Source organism: Callospermophilus lateralis, chromosome 8 (assembly GCF_048772815.1).
Source record: "Callospermophilus lateralis isolate mCalLat2 chromosome 8, mCalLat2.hap1, whole genome shotgun sequence".
In the NCBI taxonomy this organism is placed as follows: Eukaryota; Metazoa; Chordata; class Mammalia; order Rodentia; family Sciuridae; genus Callospermophilus; species Callospermophilus lateralis.
Genome location: NC_135312.1, coordinates 12,634,208 through 12,659,267, shown reverse-complemented (window position 1 = coordinate 12,659,267; position 25,060 = coordinate 12,634,208). Strand labels below are relative to the sequence as shown.

At 42.6% G+C, this 25,060-nt stretch overlaps 1 protein-coding gene across 1 annotated transcript in view; it reads left to right on the top strand.

Moving 5' to 3' along the window:
• Positions 1-25,060, top strand: part of Fam184b (family with sequence similarity 184 member B) — a 115,099-nt gene that overhangs the window by 31,557 nt on the left and 58,482 nt on the right. Inside the window, exons 2-5 of the mRNA XM_076864700.2 lie at positions 18,680-19,435; positions 20,140-20,275; positions 21,625-21,752; positions 22,264-22,470. Of these exons, the coding sequence (XP_076720815.2) occupies positions 18,680-19,435; positions 20,140-20,275; positions 21,625-21,752; positions 22,264-22,470 (1,227 nt within the window). The remainder of the gene's footprint in view (positions 1-18,679; positions 19,436-20,139; positions 20,276-21,624; positions 21,753-22,263; positions 22,471-25,060) is intronic.

Sequence of the window (25,060 nt, the reverse complement as noted above, 5' to 3'; positions counted from 1 at the left end):
CTGGCAGGGTCATTCTTCCTACTAATAACAGGCTTTCCCCATGTGATAAAGAACAGGTCACAGGTCAGTGAGTTTACATATCTCTAACATTCAGACCCAATAAGGAGATGAAATATTCTCTCTAACCTCAGGGAATAACTCTCAGGAGGGGCTTTGCCTGGCCTGTGCCAGTCACTATGGTCAGAGGTTGGAGTTCTATCATCGGCCCAGTCTGGGACATGTATTCACACCCGTGGTCAGAGACAAGGGTTGGCTGGATCCTGATAGTGTGTGGGTTATCATGTTTTCTGGGGAAATAAATAAAATAGTTGTCACTGTATATCCAGCTGTTATGTCCTTTTGTGTGATTATGTGGTTAATTGTTTTAATCAATTTGTTGATAAATTAAAAACTCCTGGAGGCAGGGACCATGGCTTCTGTATCTGCACATTCTTGAGCATCTAACATGGTACTTGATAAAGGAAGACTTCTATAAATGGAGGCTTTTTAACTGGAACTGACTGGTTTATGAATGAGAGATCAGAAAATAACAGATTCTGTAGATAATTCCCCAGGAGATAGATTGAGGTTCCCTGGGGTTTTATGGGCTCCAATGTTAAAGTATTCAGAAAGTCTTTGTCCGTCTCATGAAGAACTTCAAGGCCAGTAGAAAGAACACTGAAAACCAAGAGATAAAGGTACAGTCCTGGCACTTCCATGAAAGTTGTGTGATTGTAAAAATCTTGAAGCCAAAATTGATTTATTTTTGAAATGAGAATGATCATGGGGATAACTTCCCCCCAGGTTTAAAATTCAACAAACATATTTATCTTTCTTTTTGACATTTTTCCAGCTATTTTTGAACCTCCATTCAACATTTGAGCAATGTTATAATCAATTGTTTAAAGGTCACTGTGCTTACTTGGTACAACTTAGAACTTTCATGATTCCTTTTTCAATTTAATCAGAGGACTCAATTTAGGGGGAAAAAAAGAAAAAAAGAACACTAAACTGAAAATCAGAGGACAGGCTATAGATTCATTTTCCCAGGAAGAGATGAGGGATATCGGCTTCCACTCTCTGAGCCTCAGATTCCTTGTTTGTATACAACCCAGCTAGTGTAGATTTGGTAAAAGCCAAGATCTAACTTTGTAAGTAATGGGCCCAGAGGTCTCTCTTTTTCTTTTGGTAATTGGGCCATCTTTAGCTTTTGCTGGACACAAGGCAGCCCAGTCCTGGATGGCATTTCCCAGCCTCCTTGAGGCTGAATGTGGCCATGGGATTAGTGAAGGCCAGAGGGAGGTAAGCAGAGGTGATGAATGCACCTTTCAGTTCATCCCCAACCTAAGCACCAGCTGCCCACCCTGAGCCTCCCCTATTTTCCCTTCTTACCAGACAGGAAAGGTGACAAGCATAGCAGTGGCCTTGGGCCCAGATAATGGAAGGTGCATGTTGAGAACTGACAAAGATGGAGGATAGCAGAGCTGAGTGGTCACTAAAGTGGTCCACCCAGTTCTGATCACCAGCACCCTGGGGACTGTTGAGAGAAGAATGAGTTTCCACTTTGTTTAGCCCTCTATATTTTGGGGGGATCTTCTTATAGTAGCTTAGCCTGCTCCCTATCAATACTTTTACTTAAGATCCTACCAACTACAGAATTCAGGTTCACTTTTACTGAAGAGTCACTCCTGCTTTCTTTCAGTGGTTTTTGCGGTGGTGAAGAATACAGGCTCTGGAACCTGAACAGAGTAGAATAATGGTCTGATTGCCTTCTAGCCATATAACCTCAAGCACAACACTCACTTCTCTGTGTCTTGGTTTGCCTATCTGTAAAACTGGGGCAACCATAAGACTTACCCGCTGGGATGGTTAAAAAGATCTAATGGGAGAAGGTGTATAAAAATGTTACCCAAAAAAAAAAAAAAAAAAGGAGCTGGGGATGTGGCTCAAGCGGTAGCGCGCTCGCCTGGCATGCGTGCGGCCTGGGTTCGATCCTCAGCACCACATACAGACAAAGATGTTGTGTCTGCCAAATACTAAAAAAATAAATATTAAAAAATTCTCTCTCTCTCCCTCTTTCTCACTCTCTCTCACTCTTTAAAAAAAAATGTTACCAAGTGCTTTGTAAACCCTCAGGTGATGTTAGTTGTTCATGCAGTTATTAGCACTATTATCAGTATCGTCATTGCTATGTCACCACCATTATCATGTATTCATGTCCTTGCAAAACTAGTTTGCTGAGTTGGGATTGGGGAACCTAATATAAACAGTCACCTGTCCTTCATTCAGCACTCTGGGATTCTCTGAGCATCTGTTTGACTTAGGATGCACTTAGTGCCATGTATGATCCACATTCTAAAGAGACCTGCTGCCTTTTCATGTATTCTGTTTGTGCTCTTGTCTGCAGTGTGGATGAACATAGCATTAGCTGTGCCTACAATTTTGTACGTTGAGCATCTCTTAGGATCTCGGCCATCTGAATGAGGTAGGAATAAGGAAAAATGGTAGGTAGCAATAAGGAAAAATAAAAAAGGTAGGTAGCAATAAGGAAAAATGAAAAAGGTAGGTAGCAATAAGGAAAAATGAAAAGTGGAATAGAGAATGGTTTGTTTTTTATAATTGTCATCTTTATAGTTGCTTCTTGATTATGAAAAAATCCCAATGAAAGAAGCTTAAAAGCCATCAACAAGAAAACTTTCCCTTTTAATCAAATATAATACAGGACAGAGAAAAAAAACTTCATAGTTAATTGGTTCATTTAGATTTGGAATCTTAAAATAGTTTTAAATTTTTCTTTCATCATTTTAATTAAAACCATTATACATATGTTATAGGGAGTTATGAAATATGACAAAGAAACATTTTTTCAAAAATTGAAATCTCCAGCTGTGCACCATGACACATGCCTATAATTCCAACAACTCAGGAGGCTGAGGCAGGAGGAAAGATCACAAGTTTGAGGCCAGCCTCTGCAACTTATCAAGGGCCTGTCTCAAAATAATAAAAAAAAGGGCTAGTTTATTTTTATTATTATTATTGAAAGCATCCTGGATTCAATAGCAATACCAATAATAATAATAATAATAATAATAGTTTTTTAAAATTAAAATTATCCATAACCCCACTACCTAGAGATAACTACTACTAGCATGCTGAGACACCTCCTCTGAGTCTTACCTCAGCGCTCTCCTACCTCTCCAGGAGTGGCACTTGCTCCCTTCCACTCTTCCACCTAGATTCTGTCCCCAGAGCTCTTCCTTGCTGCTCTCCTTGGGTTCCCATTCTCTCCCTCACTCAGGACACTGGCTGTCACTGCAGTATGTGCACTAATTCTGCCCAGAGAAAGGCGACCAGCAAACCAATAAGCTCTTCTAGGACTTGATCTCATGTGCCCTTGACACTAACAAACAGAGATCCAAACTCAAGGTCTTAAAGCACTGTAGGCCCAGCACTTCCCAAAATGTGTTATGAGGATAGTAATTGGAATAATAATGATTGTTATTTTGATAACAAAAGAACTCAATGGCCAACTGCTGGAGTAAAGAGAGCTAAACAATTGTGCTTTAAAAGAGCTGCAAACACTTCCCAAGCTTATCTGACCATGGACTCACATCTATTCCCTTGGGAAATGCCAGTTTAGTTTGACCATTTCATTTCTTAGGAGAGGCAACTTCATTTTCTAGTGAGGTTAAGGGACCTACTTAAGGTCACAGTGTTTGACAGGGCAGAGCTGAGCCTCAGAACTCTGGTCGTTTGTTGGCTGGCCTTGGGCCTCCTGCCAGCCCTCCCAGCCTGTACCATCTTCTTGGTTGGATGTTTTATGTGATCCTTTCGGGTGCTCATGTGTTTCTCATGTTTTGTGTCAAAGTAGGAACCAAGTCCTCATTTCTTATTCTCTCTCCTCCAGTTCTGATGCTGGTGCCAGTGAACTACATTGGGTTTACTTAGAAGGATCATGACATCAGCTCTATGGACACTTTTTCTTACTGACATAGCACCCATTCTTCTGGACCCAGACTTCTAAATACTGGCCATGTATAGCCTCAATCTTCAGACCATGTGGTTGAGGCAGATCCATCCCCTTCCCCTGGTCCCCACATGACATGAAAGTAGCCAGGCTATGCAACCTACCCCACTGGCCACAAAGACCAGTCAGCATTAGACATGTGACCATGGTCAGGTGAATAGAGTTAGCTTTAAGGCTTTTGTTGGAACCGTTGTCAGAGACAAGTTCTCTCTCCAAGGGTATGCTGAGCTGGTAAAATCTAATCTGAAAGCAGCCTATGACTATGTTGTCCAGACTCTACCAAGGAATAAAGTCAGTGCAGAGGAATAGTTTTACTTTGACATAGAAAGAGATGGAGTCAAGATGACACCATTTAAGAGCTTGTACCTGATGCTAGCAATGGCTCTGGGCTTCTCCCATGCATGAACCCATACATTTCCTTTAACTCAAGCTAGTAGATGTGGGCTTCTGTTTTCATACCTAGACGAGTCCTGATTAGTAAGTCTGCACGTAGCTAGGATTCAGTTGCTAAAAAAAAGTAATTATTTTAAAAGAGATTTCACACATTTTTAATGGACAAAAAAGATCTGCCAAGACATGCTACAAAGGCATTATCTCGTAACCACTGGATCTTTTTTCCCTTTTCATAAATAATGAAAGGCTCTTCAGGAGCACATACTAAAATTCATTTTCTACCCTCCAGGACTGACAGACAGTATAAGATTGGCTCAGGGAACTCATCCAAGAGAAAGGAAACTGTCACCATTTGTGAAAATGGAGATGACTTTTCACGTAACTCTATTATCCAGCTCTACCTTGGCAACCTCCCAGCTCCTCACCTTCAGAATGTGTTAATAGGATTTCATGTAACCTCACAGACAGCTACCAGATTTGAACCAAGTGAAAAGAGCTCTGGACTCGGAGTGCTCACTGAATTCTCACTGAGGAACTGTTTCTACCGATTTCTGACTTTACCCTCTGGGATGTGTAAAATACCCAAATTGCATTTTTTTTTTTTTTAACCAGTAGTGACATGCCTTTTTTTCCAGGCAGTTCTGAATAAGTCCCTCTCGGTATAACACATCTGACTGGTGCCTCCTCTCTGGAATTCAGAATTCTTCTTTGCTTTTTCATCACTTACTCTTTCACTCCTTGCCACCTGTTGAATTCTGGGCTAGGGGTTTTTCCAGGTATTGAGGATACAGTGGGGAGTAGCAAACACCCATACTAACACCTCTTACTTAGGATCTACTGTGTGCCTGTTAGTTGTCTGGCCCAATGTTGTGCTTTTGGACAAAAGGTTCATCTGTCATGACTCTGCCCCACAAAGCCAGCAGGCTTTGCAATGGTGAGTCCCCATTGACCATGTCCTACCCTCAGGTATGCCAAGGCAGATTAAGGCTGAGAGTCATGGGTGTGGTTGGTGAGGAGCCTTCTGGGAGTACTAAACATCACTGTCTTGAGTCAGTCCCTAGATTTAGAAGGAACACTCATAGAAGCAAGAACACTCTTAGAAGAACACTTAGACGCAAGGAGAAAAAGTGACATAAAGTAGATGAGTTATAAAAAGGATAGTCTGGAGGAAATTATTTCAGAAATTTCTAGACAGCAGTCTTTGTATCAAATGTTTTTCAATGCTGTCAACATTTGTTCCCAAAAGAGGCTTATGTAAGGTTGAGTTTCGGAGATCATTTCTGAAAGCGCCGACTAGCCGTAGCCAACACGGGCTCCATTCCTCACCTGCGACCTGAGGTTAGGGAGTGCCTTGCACACCTCACGACATTCTCAGCAGCAGCACTAGCTTACGTGCTTCTCCATGGAACAGAGGCCCTCAGTGCAAAAAACAACACATTTGCTGTAACTAGGCTGCTCAGACTGAAACAGGCCAATTTCTATTTCTCACCAGTCAGATGGAGGCAGCAGAGCCAAAGCCAAATCCTCCAGGAGGCCTCAGGACTTGGCCTTCCTCCTCAGCATCTGTCTCTCCTTCCAGGCTGTGTCTCAGCTGATGTACGTGAGGATTAACTGATGCAGAACATTCTGTATGTTCTCTAGTCTTAAAAACAACAACAATAACAAAAACTAGAGTTGTTCTGATTATATTTGAGGTACACACCCATCAGAGAAAAGTTGGAGAAAACACAAGAAACAAAAGTTACAGGGGGGAATGATCACCCTTAATCTGCCCCCAAATAACTCTGGCCATGTTTTGGTATCTTCTTGACCCTTTTCTTTGTCAATGTGTATTAACATGTATGTAAGTAATCATGTGTATGTAATTTTAAAACAAACTTGAATCTCTCAATTTTATAAATTTTTATCTTAACCTCTTCCTAGTTTTTTGAGATCCTTGCCATGGTGATCTGTCATGGACTGTGTATTCCTGTAGATTCTCCTGGCAGCACGAGTCAGGGATAAAAGACTGATTGTGAACTGTACCCAGTGTGGCCCTTTCATTTCTGGAGTTCAGGTTAAGTGGGCAGCGTCTGCCCCATCACCAATAAATTAAAAATCTGACAGAGTATTTAGCAAAACTCCTGCCACTGTACCCGAGGCTACATGCAGTAAGAGCACAGAAATTCAGCCATGGCTGGGAAAACAATCTGCAAAGATAATTGGGATCATAAATGGAGGTTTGGGTTTTGTTCAGGTGTTGTTGGCAGGGGATATTTAGCTTGAAACATACTGTTTATTGAAGATCTGTAGATGGCACAATAAACAGATTGGAAAATGTTACAAGAGATTTTTCTCTCCCCAGAGAATGGTAGAGAAAATAAAAATTTATTTAGAACGGGCATTAATGTATTTATATTTATCATGATGTGGGATTTACCTTGTAAAGCTGCTTTGTGAGCCAGAAAGTGCTATGTAAAACTAATGTTAGCACCCATTATTATGTCATTTATTTGGAAAAAATGGATATGTATATCTATGTCAGTGAGCATACAAAGTCTGCTTTTAGAATTTAAGTATATAAAATTGTAATCTAAACGGGTGAATTTGCAGAACCATTATGTCTGCTTTTGCAATCATACAATTCTGTTTCTATGCATGTGGTTATAGGTTTTGATATTCCTGCTTGGATTGCTTGTCTGCCAAAATAGTTTCAAGGAGAAGTATTAACTTTTCTTTATTTTCATTCATAAAATAGTATCATGGTTTGGATATGAGGTGTCCCCCAAAAGTTCCTGTGTTAATGTAAGAATAGAGGCAAAATTATTAGATTACGAGAGCTGTAACCTAACTAGTCCATCCTAATTTTCATGGACTAACTGGTAGATACCTGTAGGCAGGTAGGTGGGGTGTGGCTGGAGGAGGTGGGTCACTGGGCTGTGCCCTGCCCGGGATTCATCTTTCCTGTGGCCCCTTCCTCTTTCTCTTTCTGCTTCCTGGCTGCCATGAATGGAGCAGCAACTCCTCTACCAGGCCTTTCTGCCTTGTCTTGGGTCCAGAGCAATAGGGTCAGCCTACCACAGACTAGACTTCTGAAACCATAAGCCAAAATGCACTTTTTTGCTCTAAATTGTTCCTGTCAGGTATTTTGGTCACAGAGTTGAAAAACTGACCAACACAAGAAGTATCGTTCACACATATGCATATGTATTGAGCAGGTTGGCTAATCAACGGAGTTTTCCATATAAAGCTCTAGACAAGTGACTTGAGGTTTGAGACAGACAATATGGTCCCCTTCCAGTCCCCACATCTTCTAAAGCCTGTAAAACTACTCAAAATGAAGGCAGGTCTGTGTCCCTGTGTGAGTATTGGAGAAGCTGAAATTAAAAGCCTTCCTGAGGGACTGCCCTCACCTTTCAGCTGAGCCCCAGTCTACATTGCTTTGGGAGACAGTTGGATTCCAATTACTCAGGAGCTTATGTCTCACAATTCAGTGCCACATGCAGTGAGGCACCTAGCAACAGCTCTCTGATGGGCAATGATGAGATTTTAATTAGCTTCTTGGATCTGTCTAGAAATCCATTCCAAGCTCATTTGTGTGAGCCCAGCCTGGTCTGGGTCCTGTCCAACTTGTTTCTATAAAGGAAGAGGCAGCAACCACATGACCTCTGCCCCTCTGGGCTGCTTTCAGGAGATTCCCAAACATTGAAGTTCCTCTCTGAGCCCAACGAAGAATCCAAAGCAGTGACCGTGGCCTTTCTATGGTCTGGTGCCTCCGGATGCCATGTTTCTGAGTAGGGGTGTGTAGCTACCCTGCCGCCAGGCAGGGCAAAATTATTTTCTGAATTCTTCCTTGTCCTCTATCCCATACCTGAGAATCACTGGCCTGCCGCTCCTTCTTGTCTACAGCTCTCAAAGCCCATACCTTTTCCCCGGCTGTAATCCAGCTTTCTTACTCCCCTAAGTTCTCTTCCAGCTTCCATTATACCCAGACCGTACTTTGCAGCCAGGGCACAGTCCCAAAACTTAAGAAATGGAGAGTTTTAGTTGCTAGAAAGGGCACAAACCTTGTGAGAAAGAAAGAAAGACTTCCTGCCTGGAACATGCACCACAGGTTTCCCATTGTACACACCCATGTGGCTTTCAGACGCTGAGATCTCTTGCAACTGAATATAAAAATGCAGGGCTGGGGATGTGGCTCAAGCGGTGGCGCGCTCGCCTGGCATGCGTGCGGCCCGGGTTCGATCCTCAGCACCACATACAAACAAAGATGTTGTGTCCGCCGAGAACTAAAATATAAATATTAAAAAAAAATTCTCTCTCTCTCTCTCATTCTCTAAAAAAAAAAAAAATGCAGATCTCTGGAAAGCCCAAAGACCTACCCACATCAGGATCTCTGGTACAAAGCCTGGGCGTCTGCGTGGGCACCAAGTGCTACATGAAGAGAATAAAGCCTAATCCCTAACCTGGAATGTCCGACCCCTGCCCACCTGTCCAGCATTGTATCATACTGTTCTCCCCTCTCCTGGTTAGAGCTAAAAGGACAGCCTTTGCATGTACCCCCACGGTCTACTGTATGCCTGTTTTACTTCCTGGTCTTATTCTGCTCCCAACCTGTCTTTTCCTCAGACTCCTTCTACATGACTGACATTTGCTCATCTTTCTAACCTAACCCAAGTATTCTCTGCACTCTGATAACATTTCTGCTAGGATGAAATGATATTTTATTCATTCAACAAATATTTATATTTGCAAAACGTAAATTTATATTTACAGAATCCTTGCACATTCCAGGTACTGTTCTGGGATCTAGTGGTGAACTCAGCAGACAAAAACCCCCTCCTGCAGATAACTCATATTATAGAAGAAGAGAAAATCAGTAGAACTGCCAGATCATATGGTAATTGTATGTATCATTTTCCACAGTGGCTGCATTGTTTTACACCCCCCCACCCCCATCCCCAGCAATTCACAAGACGCTCCCTGTCCTCCCCAGCATTTGTTTTCTCTTTTTTAAACGACATTCATCTTAATGGGTGTGAAGTGCTAAAACATTGTGGCTTTGGTTTACTTTTCTCTAAGGATGAGAGATGTTGTGTATCTTTTCATGAGTTTATTGGGGGACTCCAAAATTTTTACCTAAGCAATGGGAAGAAAGGAGTTGCTGTGGAATGAGATGGGGACTATTGTGGGAAGAGCATGTTTGGACAGAAATATCCAGAATTCAATTTGAGAAGCGTGTTGGATATCAAAGTGTAGATATTGGTATACAACAGGATATATGAGTTTGGTGTTCAAGTGACAGGTCTGACCTGGTCAAACAAATCTGAGAGTCAGTAGAAAATGAAACATGCATAAAATCATGGGATTGGTTGAGATCCCAAGGGAATGTTTATAGAGAAGATAAACAGTCCAAGACCTAAGCTTTGGGGCACTCCTATTTGAAGGATGAGAATGAGGAGGAACTAAATAACCAAAGAGATGGAAGGCAGTGGGCAGTGGTCAGTAGAAAGGTAGTGTATTCTAGAAGCCAAGTAAAGACAATATTTTAAGCAGCAGGAAATGATTTATTAGGTCAATGCTGCCAAAAAGTTGAACCAGTGAAGCCTGAAACTTGACTCTTGTTTTAGTAATGTGGAGGTCAGTTGTGATCTTGATGGGCTATTTGGGAAGATTAATTGAAGTGAAAGGCTGATTGGAGAAGATTCAAGAGAGAGGAACTGGAGACAAACTAGTGACAGTGGGTATAAAAGCATTTGAGAAGTTGCTATAAAGTGGTGAAGGAAAATGGGGGAGTTGGGATCAAAAGAAGTATTTTTGGTAATGATAAAAATCACAGCACACTTATATATTGATGGGGCTGACCCATTAATGGTGACACAGGAGAAAAGGGAATTACTTGAGTAATGTGATCTTTTCCCCTATGTTTACTTGTGCCTCTTCAGAACTCCAAATACCCTTAAATGTATTGATTATGTTATTCTTGATCTTTCTTTGTGTATTAGGCATATTTTCCTGCAATAATCCTGGGTAACAATCAACTCTCAAGTCTCAGTGGCTTTGACAACGGTGACTCATTTCATGCTCTGGTTGGCTCTGTTCAGCTGCTCCCGGCTGTGTTTGACTAAACCACGCTAATTCTAGACTTCCAGTTGGGGTCCAGGCTACTGCATGTGTCTCTTGTTCTGGGACCAGTGACTATGCTGCACACACTTTTCTTGTGACAAATAGTGAAAGCACAGGAGGACAATCCAAAACACACACACAAACACATTTAAAGGCTCTGCTTGCAACCAGTCCATTCCTTTTGTCTTGGCCAATGCAAGTTCAACATCATTAGAGAAGTAAAAGAAATGCCATCCACCAAGTGGGAGGAGCCATGGCAAGGAAGATGAATGAAGGGGGTGGGGAGAAGGTAGGCAAATGTGTGCTGGGATGCCGTAACGGGTTTTAGGTTCATTATGCCATTTAATCTCCAAGGAGAGCTAAGAGGTGCACACTGCTCCCCCATGTCATAAATAAGGCAACTGAGGCTCAGAGAGGCTCAAAAACTTACTCAAATTACCATAGCTAGAAAGAGGTGGGGCTACAATGTGTGCCCAGGTTTAGCAGGCTCTAAAGCAATGTGGCCCCTAGATGTGAAGTTAACCCCTCTGCAAAATAGGATCAAATGTAAGAATGTCCAATTTGTAAAAGTGTTACATGAGTAATTGAAAAAACATAAATTGCCTGGCCCAGTGAATGTCATACTCTGCATACTCAGCACATAGAATTGCCTTTTTGTCCCCTTTTCATTTCAATTCTAACTCGTGTTGCTAAACTTGATGGAAACTTTTTTTAGGATCTGATGCTTGTAGTCTAGTTAAGTCTATAATGCTCAACCTCAAAGACCCCAACAGGCTCCGTGCTAAAATTCTCTCTGGAGTCAAACTATCTTCAGTGGATTTGTAAAACTCCTGGGAAGACCTCCCAGCTTTCTCAGTATTTCTCTTGGCTGCTAAATTATTTATGTCCCTTGATAGATGCTGGTCAGCCTTCCCTGAGGAAGTGGATTTGCAAATGAAGCCTGAACTCTTTTCTTTGATACTTTAGTGTAGTAGTAGCAGGCAACCAGATGGCAGGGGAAGGTTGCCACGTGACCCCTGAGGCACCCCGCCCAGAAGGGTGGCTCAGAATGTGCTCAACAGTGTTCAGAGCAGGTTGTGGAGATTGTGTCTCTGAAATCCAAGGAGTTTTCCTTTTGAGGGGATGGAGTGAGAGGAGAGAAGGAAGAAACATGTAATGAGTACCTACTATGTGCCACTTTAGCAATGAAATTCTATTTGATTGTCCCAGAAACCCGGTATGGGTTATCTCCATTTTACAGACGAGAAAACTGAGGCTCAGAGAAGTACAATAACTTGAGCATTTAAAAGATAAGTGTTATAGAGATGGATATGGCAAAAACCAAAATGAAAGTTCATTTGGAATGAGTCCAGGGTAGGTGTTGCTTTCTACTGTGCAGAGACCCTGGCTCCTCTTATACCACATTCAAATCAACCTTAGCCGATGGTCCAAGATGACTGCCTGGAAATAAAAGAATCATTTTAGAAGAAGTAATGACATTTTTTATATCCACCTGACCAGATCTTGGTCACACGGCCACTCTGAGCTGGAAAAGAGGCTGTGACATGTGACAACCCACCCACAGAAAAGCTAGGACTCTATTTCTAAGGATGAAGAGAGAAACAGATACTTGGTACATCAGCAACTTCCATTACAAGGAATGCTGAGGACCTCAGCCTTCCTCATAAGAAATGCTGTTGCCACAGAAATCTCCATTGGGCTGAATGTGCCCCATGAACAACCATAATAGGAAGAGTTTGGTTCTATAGGTTCTTGCTGTGAGCCAGGCACCATACCACATGCTTCGAGTATTACCTCATTTAACCCTTCAGTTACTTTATAAAACAGAAACTTTACTCTTCCCATTGTACAAATGATGAAACTGAGGCCCAATAAGATTACATAGCATGCAAGGCCACAGCTAGCAGACAGCATCTGTATGCATACATCTGTATGTGTGACATCCTTACAGGGGCAAATGGGATCTACACTATGTGGCCCAGCATCCTTCTTCAAGCCAATGGTAAACACCTAGGAGTGTGGATCAGGCCAGGCATTGTGCTACGTGCACAAGGAGCTACAAAAACCGTGAGCTGAGTTCCCCATGCTTAGGAAGCTCTCACTCTAATTCACTGTGCCTAAATGTCCATAATATGACATGAAAGAGCCATAACCGCTTTTTCCAAATGGTCCAAAATTTCCTGAGAAGACAGATGAATGGTATAACTTTCTGTATCAGCAGGGAGCAACTGTGGTTTGAATGTTTGTCTCTCCAAAATTTAAGATGAAACTTGATCCCCAACGTGGTAATGTTAATAGGGAGTTAATTAGGAGATGAGGGCTCCACTCTCCTGCGTGGGATATGGACCCTTATAAAAGGATTTGAGGGAGTTTGTTTGGCCCTTTCTGCCCTTCCACTATGTGCAGGCATGTTTGTCCCTTCTGCCACATAGGACAAAGCAACGAGGCACTATCTTGGAAGTAATGAACAACCCTTACCAGACACCAAATCTGCCAGAACCTTGATATTGGACTCTTAGCCTCCAGAACTTTAAATAAATTTCTATTATTTATAATTACCCATTTGTGGTATTTTGCTATAGCATCACAGACTACAACAGGTAAAACAGGAGATAAGAAATGCCTTATAAAAGAAGTGAAATTCCTTATATATTTTCTCAATTGTTTAAAATAAAACTCATTTGCCTGGAATTGTACCATTTTGTTTTTGTATCTTTTTTTCTTCTGAACTCTTTTCATTGGCCTTTCTCTCATCTCAGTTTTCCCCCCTACTCTTACTCCCACTTTGGTCTTGTTTGCCTATCTAGCCATCTACTCTCTCTGTCCTTCTTCCCTTATGATCACCCCTTCCCTAAATTCCATTTTCTCTTAACCACAGCAGCCTGGATTCTGATCCTACAATAGACTAAATGCTACCAAATACTCTGGCTTTTTGCCAACCCACAATTAAGTGTCTCAAATCTTTTCTCTCTGGATAGGGTAGGTTAGGATAGGATAGGAGGTGGTGTTCATTATATAGGCATTGGATAGAAGATATTCCTGTGCATTACCTTATTTAGCTCTCAGTTCAATCCTAGAAGGTTGATGCTATTGTTACTCCCATTTTAAAGACAAAGAACTGGGCTCCACCAAGTTTGAATCACCTGCCTAAAATCTCTAGCTAGAAGACAAAGAAGCTGGTACTCCACTCTGTAACCCAAGCTCTTAATCATTTCTCCTACAAAAAGCAAGAAACAATAATTTATGCTAGGAGTATAGGAGTGGGCCAAGAATTAGAGTCAGGGTCTCAAGAAACATGGTAGAGAATTGAAATCACTTCTATGAGGACAAAGGAATAGGGAATTTTAGAACAGGTTGCCTATAAGGTTGGCCCTCAGTTAGCATCTGGGAAATTATTCAATTTCCAGAGGAATCCCACTACTTAAACTAACAAGGGTTTCTCATTATGCCTAAAATGTGCAAAAAAACATGGTTTGTGCAAAGTACCTGCTTTCCTTCTGGGAATTTGGAAATTGGACACATGCCAAGTAGAGGTTGCCTGGCTGAGGATCCTCCAGTAAAATCCCTGGGTGCTAAGTCTTTGACAAGTTTCCTGTGTTGTCATACTGTGGGATGGTCAGCACCCTGCCGTGGTAGGTTCCTGCTCAGGAGGTGTGAGCTGCTTGGGAAATAAAAAGTCTGAAATAATTAACTAATAAATAGAGACAGAGCCAGAAATTAGTTAAAAGCAGAGCCCCTGATAGGTCTTCCAGTCCTGATTCTTTATTTAAAGGTGAGTACATCAAAGGCACAGATAAGGTTTCAGTGGGAGGATTTTTGCTTCTGGGTGTGGCAGGGGTCTTGGAATAAACATGTTGATTGGCATTTTGGCAAGCCACACCCATCTCTAAGAGGCTGTGTGGCTCCAGCGGACCGCCCCATCTCTGATGCTGTGCTGAACTTGTGGTGGAGCTGGGTAGGAAGCCACATGAACCCGGCATTCTCAAACCAGCAGGGTTGCTGCTAGGAGTTCCCAGTATCAGGCTTTCCTGCCTAATGGCTTCAACATCGTTTTAGTTCAAGCACAGTTCACATATGGGTCATGGATGGCTTCTGGCACTGTTGCAACTCCTTCATAGGTGAATTAACTCCATTGAAAGGGAAGTTTACTATTATAGGGCAGACCTCTCAGAAAATGTACCAAATCCATTTTGTCCAAATTGGAGAGACACTCTATTTAGTCAGCCTTCGCAGAGACTGCTCCCCCAGAACACTTAACTGCGAGGAACAACACCTAGCCTGAGCATTTCAGGGTCTTTAAAGGCAAAACCCGCAAAAACCACATCCAGGCTGGTGAAGCAGGAAGCAAGCAGAGGTACAGAAGCTGAATTGAGCAGTTAGCGAAACGATGTAATGGGTACATTGGTATTTCCCACAAGACTTTCCAGGTTGGCATAGCAGCAAGCAAGCAGAAGGGAAGTGGGCCTCAAAAGGACTCTACTTGAGTACAAGTTAAAGAATTGTTACTAACGTCTAGACAATCAATCTCTGTCAGGGTACATAGCACAAGAAAAATGGGAACCAAAGATAGAACAATTTTACATTGTATAAGAATTGCCATTTTGTGTTGCCAAACATGCTATGATAAGCAACTGTTGATAGGTACAGAGCTGGAGTGTTCCCATGGGGGAAGCATTTCTTACATGACATGGAGTCTCAGGCTAAAATGGAGCCTGTTTGCATTGCCTATATGGCCAGGCCCATAACACTTACCCCTGGCTTGCTGTCCAGATTCCACTCCATGCACTCTTACCCTTAGCTGATTTTGCTTTGTGTCCTTTGCTATAATAAATCATAGCCATATGTATGACTTTATGCTGAATCTTGTGATTCCTCTAGTGAGTCACAAATCCTAGGGTAGTCTTGTGGACCGCCAACATGTTGGGGTAACTAACAGATGTGATAACAGATAACAGCAAGTCAGAGTCTCAGCATGGTAATTTATATCTGGCTCAGGTCCTCCCAGTAGAGGGCAGCCCTACCGGGTATTCAGGGCTCAGATGCCTTCCATCTTGAACTTAATCTTCCTCTAAGTCCTCTCCATTGTCTGCAGATAGGTAAAGAGGCTGTGTGAAGGATACACATCCTTCTTAACCTTAATGTCTGTGTTGACCCCAAGATAACACGCATTACTCCATCCACCTGAATGAATTCAACTGGCAACTGCTAAGCTATGGTCCTGCTTAATGCAGGGGGCTAGGAATGTAGTTTCTGCTCAATGTCTGAGCCCTGCAGTAACTATGATAACTTGCAACAATCCCATTATAGATACTTAATATGAATATACTGTGCATTCAATTTCATACCAAGTACTATGCAGCAACATGCAGAAGTGCTACTGTTCTTACCTAAGCAGAAACTGACATGCAAAAGGGGATTGACCACCCAAATGAAAAAGGGGGAAGGCTTGCTTTTTCCAGTAACTCTTCTCTCCTACCAGACCTTGCCTCTGTGTTTCCATAGTAACTGGTGCTGAATCCTCTCAGAGCATTTATAAGAAAGCATTTAAACTTTCCATTTTCTAGTCTGTCTCACTGAATTGTATTTTTAAAAATATTTTTAGTTATATATGAACACAATACCTTTATTTTATTTATTTATTTTTATGTGGTGCTGAAGATTGAATCCAGTGCCTCACACACGCTAGGCATGCACTCTACCACTGAGCCACAACCCTAGTCCTGAATTGTATTTTAAAAATATCTTTATTTGTAGATGGACACAATAACTTTGTTTTGTTTACTTGTTTTTTTATGTGTACTGAGGATCAAACCCAGTGCCTCACATACGTGAGGCAAGCACTCTACCACTGAGCCACAACCAAAACCCTGAATTGTATTTTTGAGGTCACAAATCTAATTGTCTTATTGAGCAGAAATTACCTCCAGTGACCAGCACAGAACTTGGCCCATTCAAGATGTACAGTGAATTCATGAATAAATAAATGACTGAATGAGGCAGCAAGATGCAGTGAGATCCTGTGTGGTGAGCATGTGCTTCGGGTTAATCACACCTTCTTAATTATGACCTTTTACTGAACTTCTCTGAAAGTGCAATTCTCATTCTTAGAACAGGAAGAAAAACACTAAATTACAGAGTTGCCATAGGAATTTTCTGAAATCATGAGTGGATATATGGTTTCTGTCCCTGTACAAGGCACATGATAGATTCTATAAAAAATGGTATTTATTATTAATACAAATTATAACCAACATGGTACCAAATTCAACATTTACTTAGCTCCAGACACGCTCTTGGATGGTAATCACTAGGAAGCCATAGAAAACACCAGAAGTTGGCTGAATTCCGTGCACAGAGTGATGCAGAGGAGTTCTAGAGACGAAACTTCATTTCATCGTGGTGTCTTCCTGGGAGGGCAAAAAGGCTAGTTTCCCTGGTCCCTGCATGGAAGATGTCAGATTCATGATTCTTTATCTGATGCTTATTCTCCCAAGGCTTCACAAGATGCCAAGCTCATCTTACACCTTGAAAGTTTCATCTACCCTTTTCCTTCCCTATTTAAATCTTTTTGGAGTGTCCACCTTGAGCTGGGCACTGGGGACCAAGAGTGATGAACAGAGAAGACCAAGCTCCTCTTTCATGGAGCTTACATTCTGTTGTGGAAGACACACAATAAACCAAGAGCTACATCACATGGAGACAATGGAAAATAAGACATTAGGCTGTTTCCTGGAGGTATGTTACTCTTCCTTCAATCTCTGCAGTCTCAAAATATTGTTAAATCTATAACACATGTCACCTCTAGTGGTGCTCTTTGGTCTTCTTAAATATTCATTTTATACATGCAGGTGTGCTTCGGGTTAATCACACCTTCTTATTTATGACCTTTTACTGAACTTCTCTGAATATTTAAGAATATTAATTTTATACATGCACACACACACACACGCATGCACAGCTTTCTCTCATTGACTATTTCTAATTGATCTGTTCTCTATGTTATAAATGCCTAAATTCCTGTGCATCACTTTCAACTTTTTAAGAAAGTAACAGAAAAATTTTTGGTTTTTTTTCCAAACTACGTGTCGGAGAATCCCCAGTGCAAATGCTATCCTCCTCTGCTTGAAGAGGGGGTTCTCACCTGCTTAGTTTCCACCGGACTCCTGAAATGACCTGTAACCTCCAAGGAACTCAGGGCCACGCGGATACAGTGTGAAAACCATGGATTAGACACTAGTAGGAATCTGACAATGACATTATAGTCTAGTTCAGTAGACAGACTCATGAATAAGGAAACACCAGCCACCAACCAAGGCTAAAGGTAAACCAATGTGAATGACTGTGGCACAGGACAGCATTTTAAATACCCAAGGGAACCAATGTACCCACTTGCTGTGGTGCCTTCTCCACTGGGATGTCTAGAGGCATATCAAACTTAATACATCCAAAGAGAATCCTTGATTTTCTTCTCCATATCTATTCCACCTAGTCTTTCCCATCTCAGTAAACAGCTACCTGTTGCTGGAGCCAACATCCTGGGAATCATCCTGGATCTGGGCTTCCCGCTGTGTTCCTGGGTTCCTTCATCCCATTCTCCACACAGCAAATAGTACTTTTCCCCTTTTGTTTTAGAAGTAGAAAAGGCCAACATCCTTGTCTGGTTCCTGGTCTGGGAAAAGTCTTTCAATGAGGGGGGAGAAGTGTGATGCCAACTGGATTTTTTACAGATACGTTTTGTCAGGCTCAGGAGGGTCCCTCCATGTGGAGTTTTCTCCAATCTTCTTCCTGTACCTGTGGAGAATACTGTGGGCTGGGTTTTCTAAGGTGTTGTTGGTGTTTTGCATTCCTACGTGTTCCTTTGGAACAAAGAAGATCACATCACCCCTCTGCTTTAAAACTCCCCTAGATTCCTGCTGTCCTCTCAAAGTCCCCTGTGGATTTCCCTCTCAGAGAACTTTGGGCAGTGTCACTTGATGGCCTCGCTTCCACCACCTCCCTGTGCCACTTCCCTGTTCTCTACAGTTTTCAATAAGCGGCCGCCACCCAAATCTTCCCAGGCCCTCCTTGTGCCATTCTACCCAGTCCCCAGTGTAGAGGAATAGCGTCTCTGGTCACAGCCGCCCTCCCACGCACCCAGCTCCCCTGTCCTAACTGGGCTCTGCTGTTTGCTTGCAGGTCATTTATGCCCTCAACACCCGCCAGGATGAGGCGGAGGCGAGCCTGGAGGCGCTGCGGGAAGCGCACCAGGAGGAGCTGGAGAGCGCGGTGGCCCAGACCAAGGCGAGGGTCCTGCAGGAACAGGGCAGGAACAGCGACGACGAGGAGGCCCTTCTGCAGCGCATCCAGGCCCTGGAGAGCGCCCTGGAGCTGCAGAAGAGGCTGACTCAGGAGGCGCAGGCCGAGTCGGCCACGTGCAGGGTGGAGACCAGAGAGCGGGAGCTGCGGGTGGAGGCCGAGCACGCTGAGCGCGTCCTGACGCTCTCCAAGGAGATGCTGGAGCTCAAGGCCGACTACGAGAAGCGGCTCCGGCACCTGAGCCACGAGGGCCCCCAGTGGAGCCGGCGATCCCAGGAGAGCCCCGAGACCAAGGCCGAGCCGGACCCGGACGCCGAGATGCAGGAGGTGCTGCTGGAGGTGGAGCGGCTGCGAGCGGAGAACCAGCAGCTGAGCCAGGACTACTCCCGCAAGGCCGAGGAGCTGCAGGCCACCTACGAGCGGGAGAACGAGGCCATCCGCCAGGCCATGCAGCAGTCGGTGAGCGAGGCCCTGTGGCAGTGGCAGGAGAAGGAGGCCGATCTCCGCAAGAACTTCCAGGTCCAGGAGTCGGCCTTGCAGGCCCAGGTCAGGAAGCTGGAAGGGGACCTGGAGCACAGGGGTCGCAAGATAAGTGACCTGAAGAAGTATGCCCAGAAGCTGAAGGAAAGGATTCAGGTAAAGTGGCCTCTCTTCATACCTCCCCCAGGGCTAATAGGCTGCCGATTTTGAACACCTACTGTGTGTAAGGTACTGTGCTGGGTACTTGATTTCTACCAGAGTGAGCACTGTTATCTCTATTAAAGTTCATTATTTATTAAACACCTAAGGGTGATGGGCCCAGGACTATGGGCAGAGGATGCATGATGAGCTAGACTTAGTCCTTCAGCTCTGAGAACTTAAAGACTTTCAGGTTACAGATGAAGATAACAAGACTGAAATTGAGAAGTTTAAAGACTGGCCTCCCTGAACATGCAGTGAATGTTTTTGAACTCAGGACAACCTAACTCTAAAGCCTGGGTTTATTCCATAACAACGTGAGTCTCCTAAAATCCTCAGTACATTTGTGTTCCATTGATGAGTCAGCTGGTGAGCCCTACAAAAACGCAGAGCCCCATTTTTAAGAAGTAGCAGTCACTAATATTTCTAATACTTCCTGAGCATTTTCTTCTGTACCAGACGCTTAATCTCATTTAATCCTTACTAGAAAAAGATTAACTAACAGTCAGTCAGAGGATGAGTAGGCATTTGATGAACCCTAAGCCACTAATTCCAGAGACTCAGGGCTCCTGCGTGCACTTACCCACCTTTCAGATCTGATGACCGTCCTGCACCCAGAACGTGTCTTTATACAGAAACTGAGACCCATACTGTCTGTTTAGGACCTGGATGTGCAGCTGAGGGAGGCTCGCCAGGAGAACTCAGAGCTGAAGAGCACTGCAAAAAAACTTGGGGAGAAGTTGACAGTTGCCAAAGACAGACTGATGCTACAGGAGTGTCATGTGCCCCAGAAAACTGGTGAGATGCCCTGGAACAAGTTCCTTAAAGATTGGCAGTTAGCCACTAGGTCAGCCTGGTTCTTCTGGCAGCCATGAGACTGCGGAGGGAGCAGGGGGAAGGGGCAGGGCTGTTTCATCTGACTTTTCAGGTGGATGAGTCTACTCCCTGCCAGGGCACAGGTGACACCTAGAGTTAGGCTGAGCTGACAACTAGAGCTGCTTCACCTAGAGCTGGCACAAGCCAGACACCTAAAAGTTGTGATGTGAAAAGACTTTGCCTCCAAATAGTTCCCCATCTGACCCATCTGAGTGCCTGTTCCCTTCTTGGCTCAGGCTTCCCCCTCCATGTTTAGACAGAACTTTGTACTTTGAACATCATTTCATACAATTACATTATTGTGTCTTCCCAATAACTTTGTAAGATAGGTTTTCCATTCTTTCATATTGCAGATGAAAAAAAAATGAGGCTCAGAAAGCTAGTACAAAGTCAGCCAAATGTTCGATAATAAAGCAGGTATGTGTAGCTAAGAATATTTGACTCCAAGTGCCTTTCATTAGGCTCTCTCACCAAAAAGTTCCTGAATACCTGCAGCTTGACCAGCTTGATAACAGGCAGAAAACATGGGCTCTGCCTTCAGGAGCTTATGGGAATGTTACACCACAGCCCATGGCATCAGGGGCGTGACCCAGGGAGCAGGGGAATAAGGTGTCTGAATAGAAGAAATTACCGCAGGCTGAAATGTGAGAAGGAAGATACATAAATTAGAACCAAAAGAGTGCTGAAGGTTTAGAACAGAGATGCTCAAATATAGGGCAAATATGCTCAGGTATCAGGGGAGGGAAAAGTTAGCAGTTGTTATTATAATTATTTTTTTCTCATCCTTTAAGTTCTCATTGAATGTACCTATGTTGGGCAACATGCTCAATTTTTTTTTCTTTTTAAAGAGAGAGTGAGAGAGAGAGAGGGAGAGAGAGAGAATTTTTAATATTTATTTTTTAGTTTTCGGCAGACACAACATCTTTGTTTGTATGTGGTGCTGAGGATCGAACCCGGGCTGCACGTATGCCAGGCGAGCGCGCTACCGCTTGAGCCACATCCCCAGCCCCATGCTTAATATTTTTAACTAATAAAAAGTGCAATAAAAAAATCAGATTACTTGTTTAGGAAGGGAAAGCATAGCAATTAATTAAGCTCAGCATGCTTCTTGAGCAAAGATGAGAATCACTGGGTTTATGAGCAGAGCACGGAGCAAGGATTAAGTAGAGGAGTAGTCACCAAAACGGTTGAATAGCAGAATGCAGGACCTGTCCTGGACACAAGGGCAAAGTCTAGAGCATCCCAGATGATGTTGAAACTCATGCTTGCAGATGACATGAAGCCTGAGAATGAAGTTCTGGGGGAAGTGAATGACTTGGAGGTCCACAGTCTTCATCCTCAGCAGGATCAAAACTGTCCCAAGGAATGTCCCCGCACCAAAGGAAGCACAGATACACAGGTAGTGTCTGAACCCTACAGGAGGGGAAAGTCACAGGAGGGTTTACTGGCATGAATTTCAGGTAGAAGTCATTCCCCAACCACTTGGAATCATCACATCCATGATTTCAAGAGTAGAAGAAACAAGAATGGAGTTTTAGCCAGCTTTCTGTCAACCCCTTGTCATTTGGAAGTAGGACACTGGGACATGTAGTAGCATTTTCCCAGCTTTTATGCCAGCTTCTGGGAAACTGAAAATTGTTTAGGATTCTACTCCATATTCCCAATCAAAACAAACAAGCGTTCTTTAGAAGCTGCTGTAGTATGGACTGGAACATCTGATCCCATTTGCAAAAGATACACCCTTCCAAAGAGGCCCTCTCCAATATTGACAAAGTGAAGTCTGACAAATATCTAGTTTTGTAAAATTTATTCCCTTTCTGATATATGCATATTTAAATGTTGCAAGAGTTGCATGAAAGAGAAGTGATAATTCCCTGGATAATTGCGCAAACTCCCATTTCTTTCAATAGACTAAGAGAGAGGCAAGTGTTGAGACAGAATATGTGAAGCAACAATATGAAGAGGACCTTCGTAAAATCAAACATCAGACTGAAGAGGAGAAGAAACACCTCAAAGACCAGCTGGTGAAGCGCCTGGAAGACATGGTGAAGAAGCATACGGTGGAAATCAAAGCTGTTCGATCGTCCGTGGAGGCTGAAAGAAAGAAGCTGCAGAAGGTGAGACCCTCTTCCACAGCTGTAAGTCCCCGTCTTTCCCTTTCTTACACCTCCTTCCTTTCCTCTTGAGTTTCTTCTTTCCTTGCCCAAACATTGACTGAGCTCCTGCTGTGTGCACCCTAAGCACACAGATGAAATACACAGACCCTGCCCACAGGGAGGTCAGGGTCTTTGGCCTCACCAGGAGATGCCCCTGAGACTGTGAGACAGTGGGACCTGGAGTTGATGACATGGGATGCACTTGTTTCCAGTGAGCATTGAATTTAGGGGAATTCATCTTTGCTCACCCAGAAAAAAACCAGAAATTCCAATAACCAAAACTCAGGCCTCAAAGGCTACCTAGATCTAAATCCCCACCCAGCCACCCAAGGAGAGCTGCTTAATCTGGGCCCTTCCAGAGGGAAATTCTGCATGCCTGAATTTTCTCATCTGTGAGATGGATGATGATAATAACAACATCTTACAGTACTTTGGGGAATAAATGAGAGGATTTATTTGAAAAAGTACAGCATCTCCCAGTGCCTGGGTCCTGATGGGTCCTGTGAGGGAAGACAGGCTCTGCGGCTCCACCTCCCTCCTCAGCAGAGGCAGCTTTCTGCAGAGAAGGCTTGTGAAGCCTCATCTCTCCTGTTTGCCAGGAAAAGCAACAACATATGTGGAGATTTTAGGAAAAGAACGAAGTGTAGATCAATATATTATGAATGTGGGTGAATGCTTGTTTAACGCTTCTGAGAAAACCTCTTTATAAGCCAAGAAGGTACAGTTCCAGCACCAAGTGTACACTGAGATATAGTCTGTATCTCTGTGGGATGCAGTTTTTTGTGGTAGCTAGGAGTAGTAAAGTACATAACACATATGAACTGAATAAATACATGGTCTCATGAAAGACCCAGGCTACTCCTGGGCCTAAGTCTTTTCTCTTCCACAAGCTGTGTAAATCTGAACAGGTCACTTAATCTCTGTGAGAGCTGAACTCTAAAACAGTGATAAATACTTTAAGGGTTTGTTATGTAGATTAAATATTATATTACTTATGAACCCTTAGTTCAGTATACAATATGTAGTGAAAGCTCAATAGCTATTCTTAATTATTATGTGCTTTGGGTAACGACATGTAAAATAAAAATATTGCCTAATACCCACTATACTTTCTACTTAATACTTAAACACACTGAATTCTTCTAGCAATATTATAAAAGTGGTGCTCATGTTCCCATTTTAGAAGTGAAGAAATTGAGATTCAAAGATGTGATGTATTAGGTCACACAGATATTGAGTGTTGGAGCTACAATTCAAACCTGGCAATTCTAACCGGACAGAGCCCTTGGTCCCAAGCCCTGGGAAGGGTAGACAACCGTATTAGAAGCATTTATCTTCCTGTGAGGTGTGACCAGTTGCACAACTCCCTTCTTCAGACAAAGAGTCTAGTGCTTATTCCATCCTTAGTTACAGTTGGCAGGAAGGACAGTTGCTCTTCCAGATTACAGGTTGCTCTAGTAACCTGATGGCCAAATCTGACACTGATTGTATAAAACTCAATGGGTTTTGTTTTGTTTTGTTTCTGCTCACATTTCTTTGAACTTGTGTGTTTAGAGTTTTCATGCAGTTTGGAAATTTGGAATCATTTCTCCATTTTTTCTGCTCTGCCCTCTTCTGATATTGTCCCACAGTCTCAAGGCCCTGTCTGTTTTCAGATTCCTTCTCTCTCTGTGCTTCAATTTGATAGTTTCTATTGCACTGTCTTCAAATTTACTCATGTTGTTTTCTGCATCATCTACTCTTTTTTAAGCTAATTCAGTACATTTTTCACATCAGATATCATATATTTCAGCTCTAGAATTTGACAGAACTGTGTCCACACCCAGGAACTTTATTGACAACCAGATTTAATTTCTTTCTGTTCTTATGTACAGTTTTCTTTGTCTTCTCATAATGTTTACTTTTTAAATATTTATTTTTTAGTTTTTTAAGTGGACATAATATCTTTATTTTACATTTATGTGGTGTGGAGGATTGAACTCAGTGCCTCAAGCATGCTAGGCAAGCACTCTACCACTGAGCCACAACCCCAGCCCCAATAATGTTTATTTTTAAAAAATCTTGAGCATATTTATAATTGCTCATTTAAAGTCCTCATTTTTATAATTTTGAATCTTTTTCTATTGCTGATTTTTCTTCTGATTATAGTCACAGTCACTGCTTTGCATGTTTAGTAATCTTTCATCGAATGCTGGTCATTGAAATGTTAATCTGTATTTTGTGGTCAGCCTTTTGTGTTGAGTTTCATTTTGACTAAATTACTTGTGAAACAGCTTTTTAGACTTATCTTTTATCATGGAGAATATATATATATATATATATATGTGTGTGTGTGTGTGTGTGTGTGTGTGTGTGTGTCATAAAAGTTAGCATTTCTAGACTTATTTTTAAGCTTAAGAGAAATCTAGAGTAGCATTTGCTTTAGTGCTAATTAAGCCTTGCTACATGTGTTGATCAAGATTAATGTTGGTGTTATTGCTAATGACTGATTCTGAGTGACATTTGAGACTATGTATACTGGCTGCATGCATCACAAACTTTATTATAAATG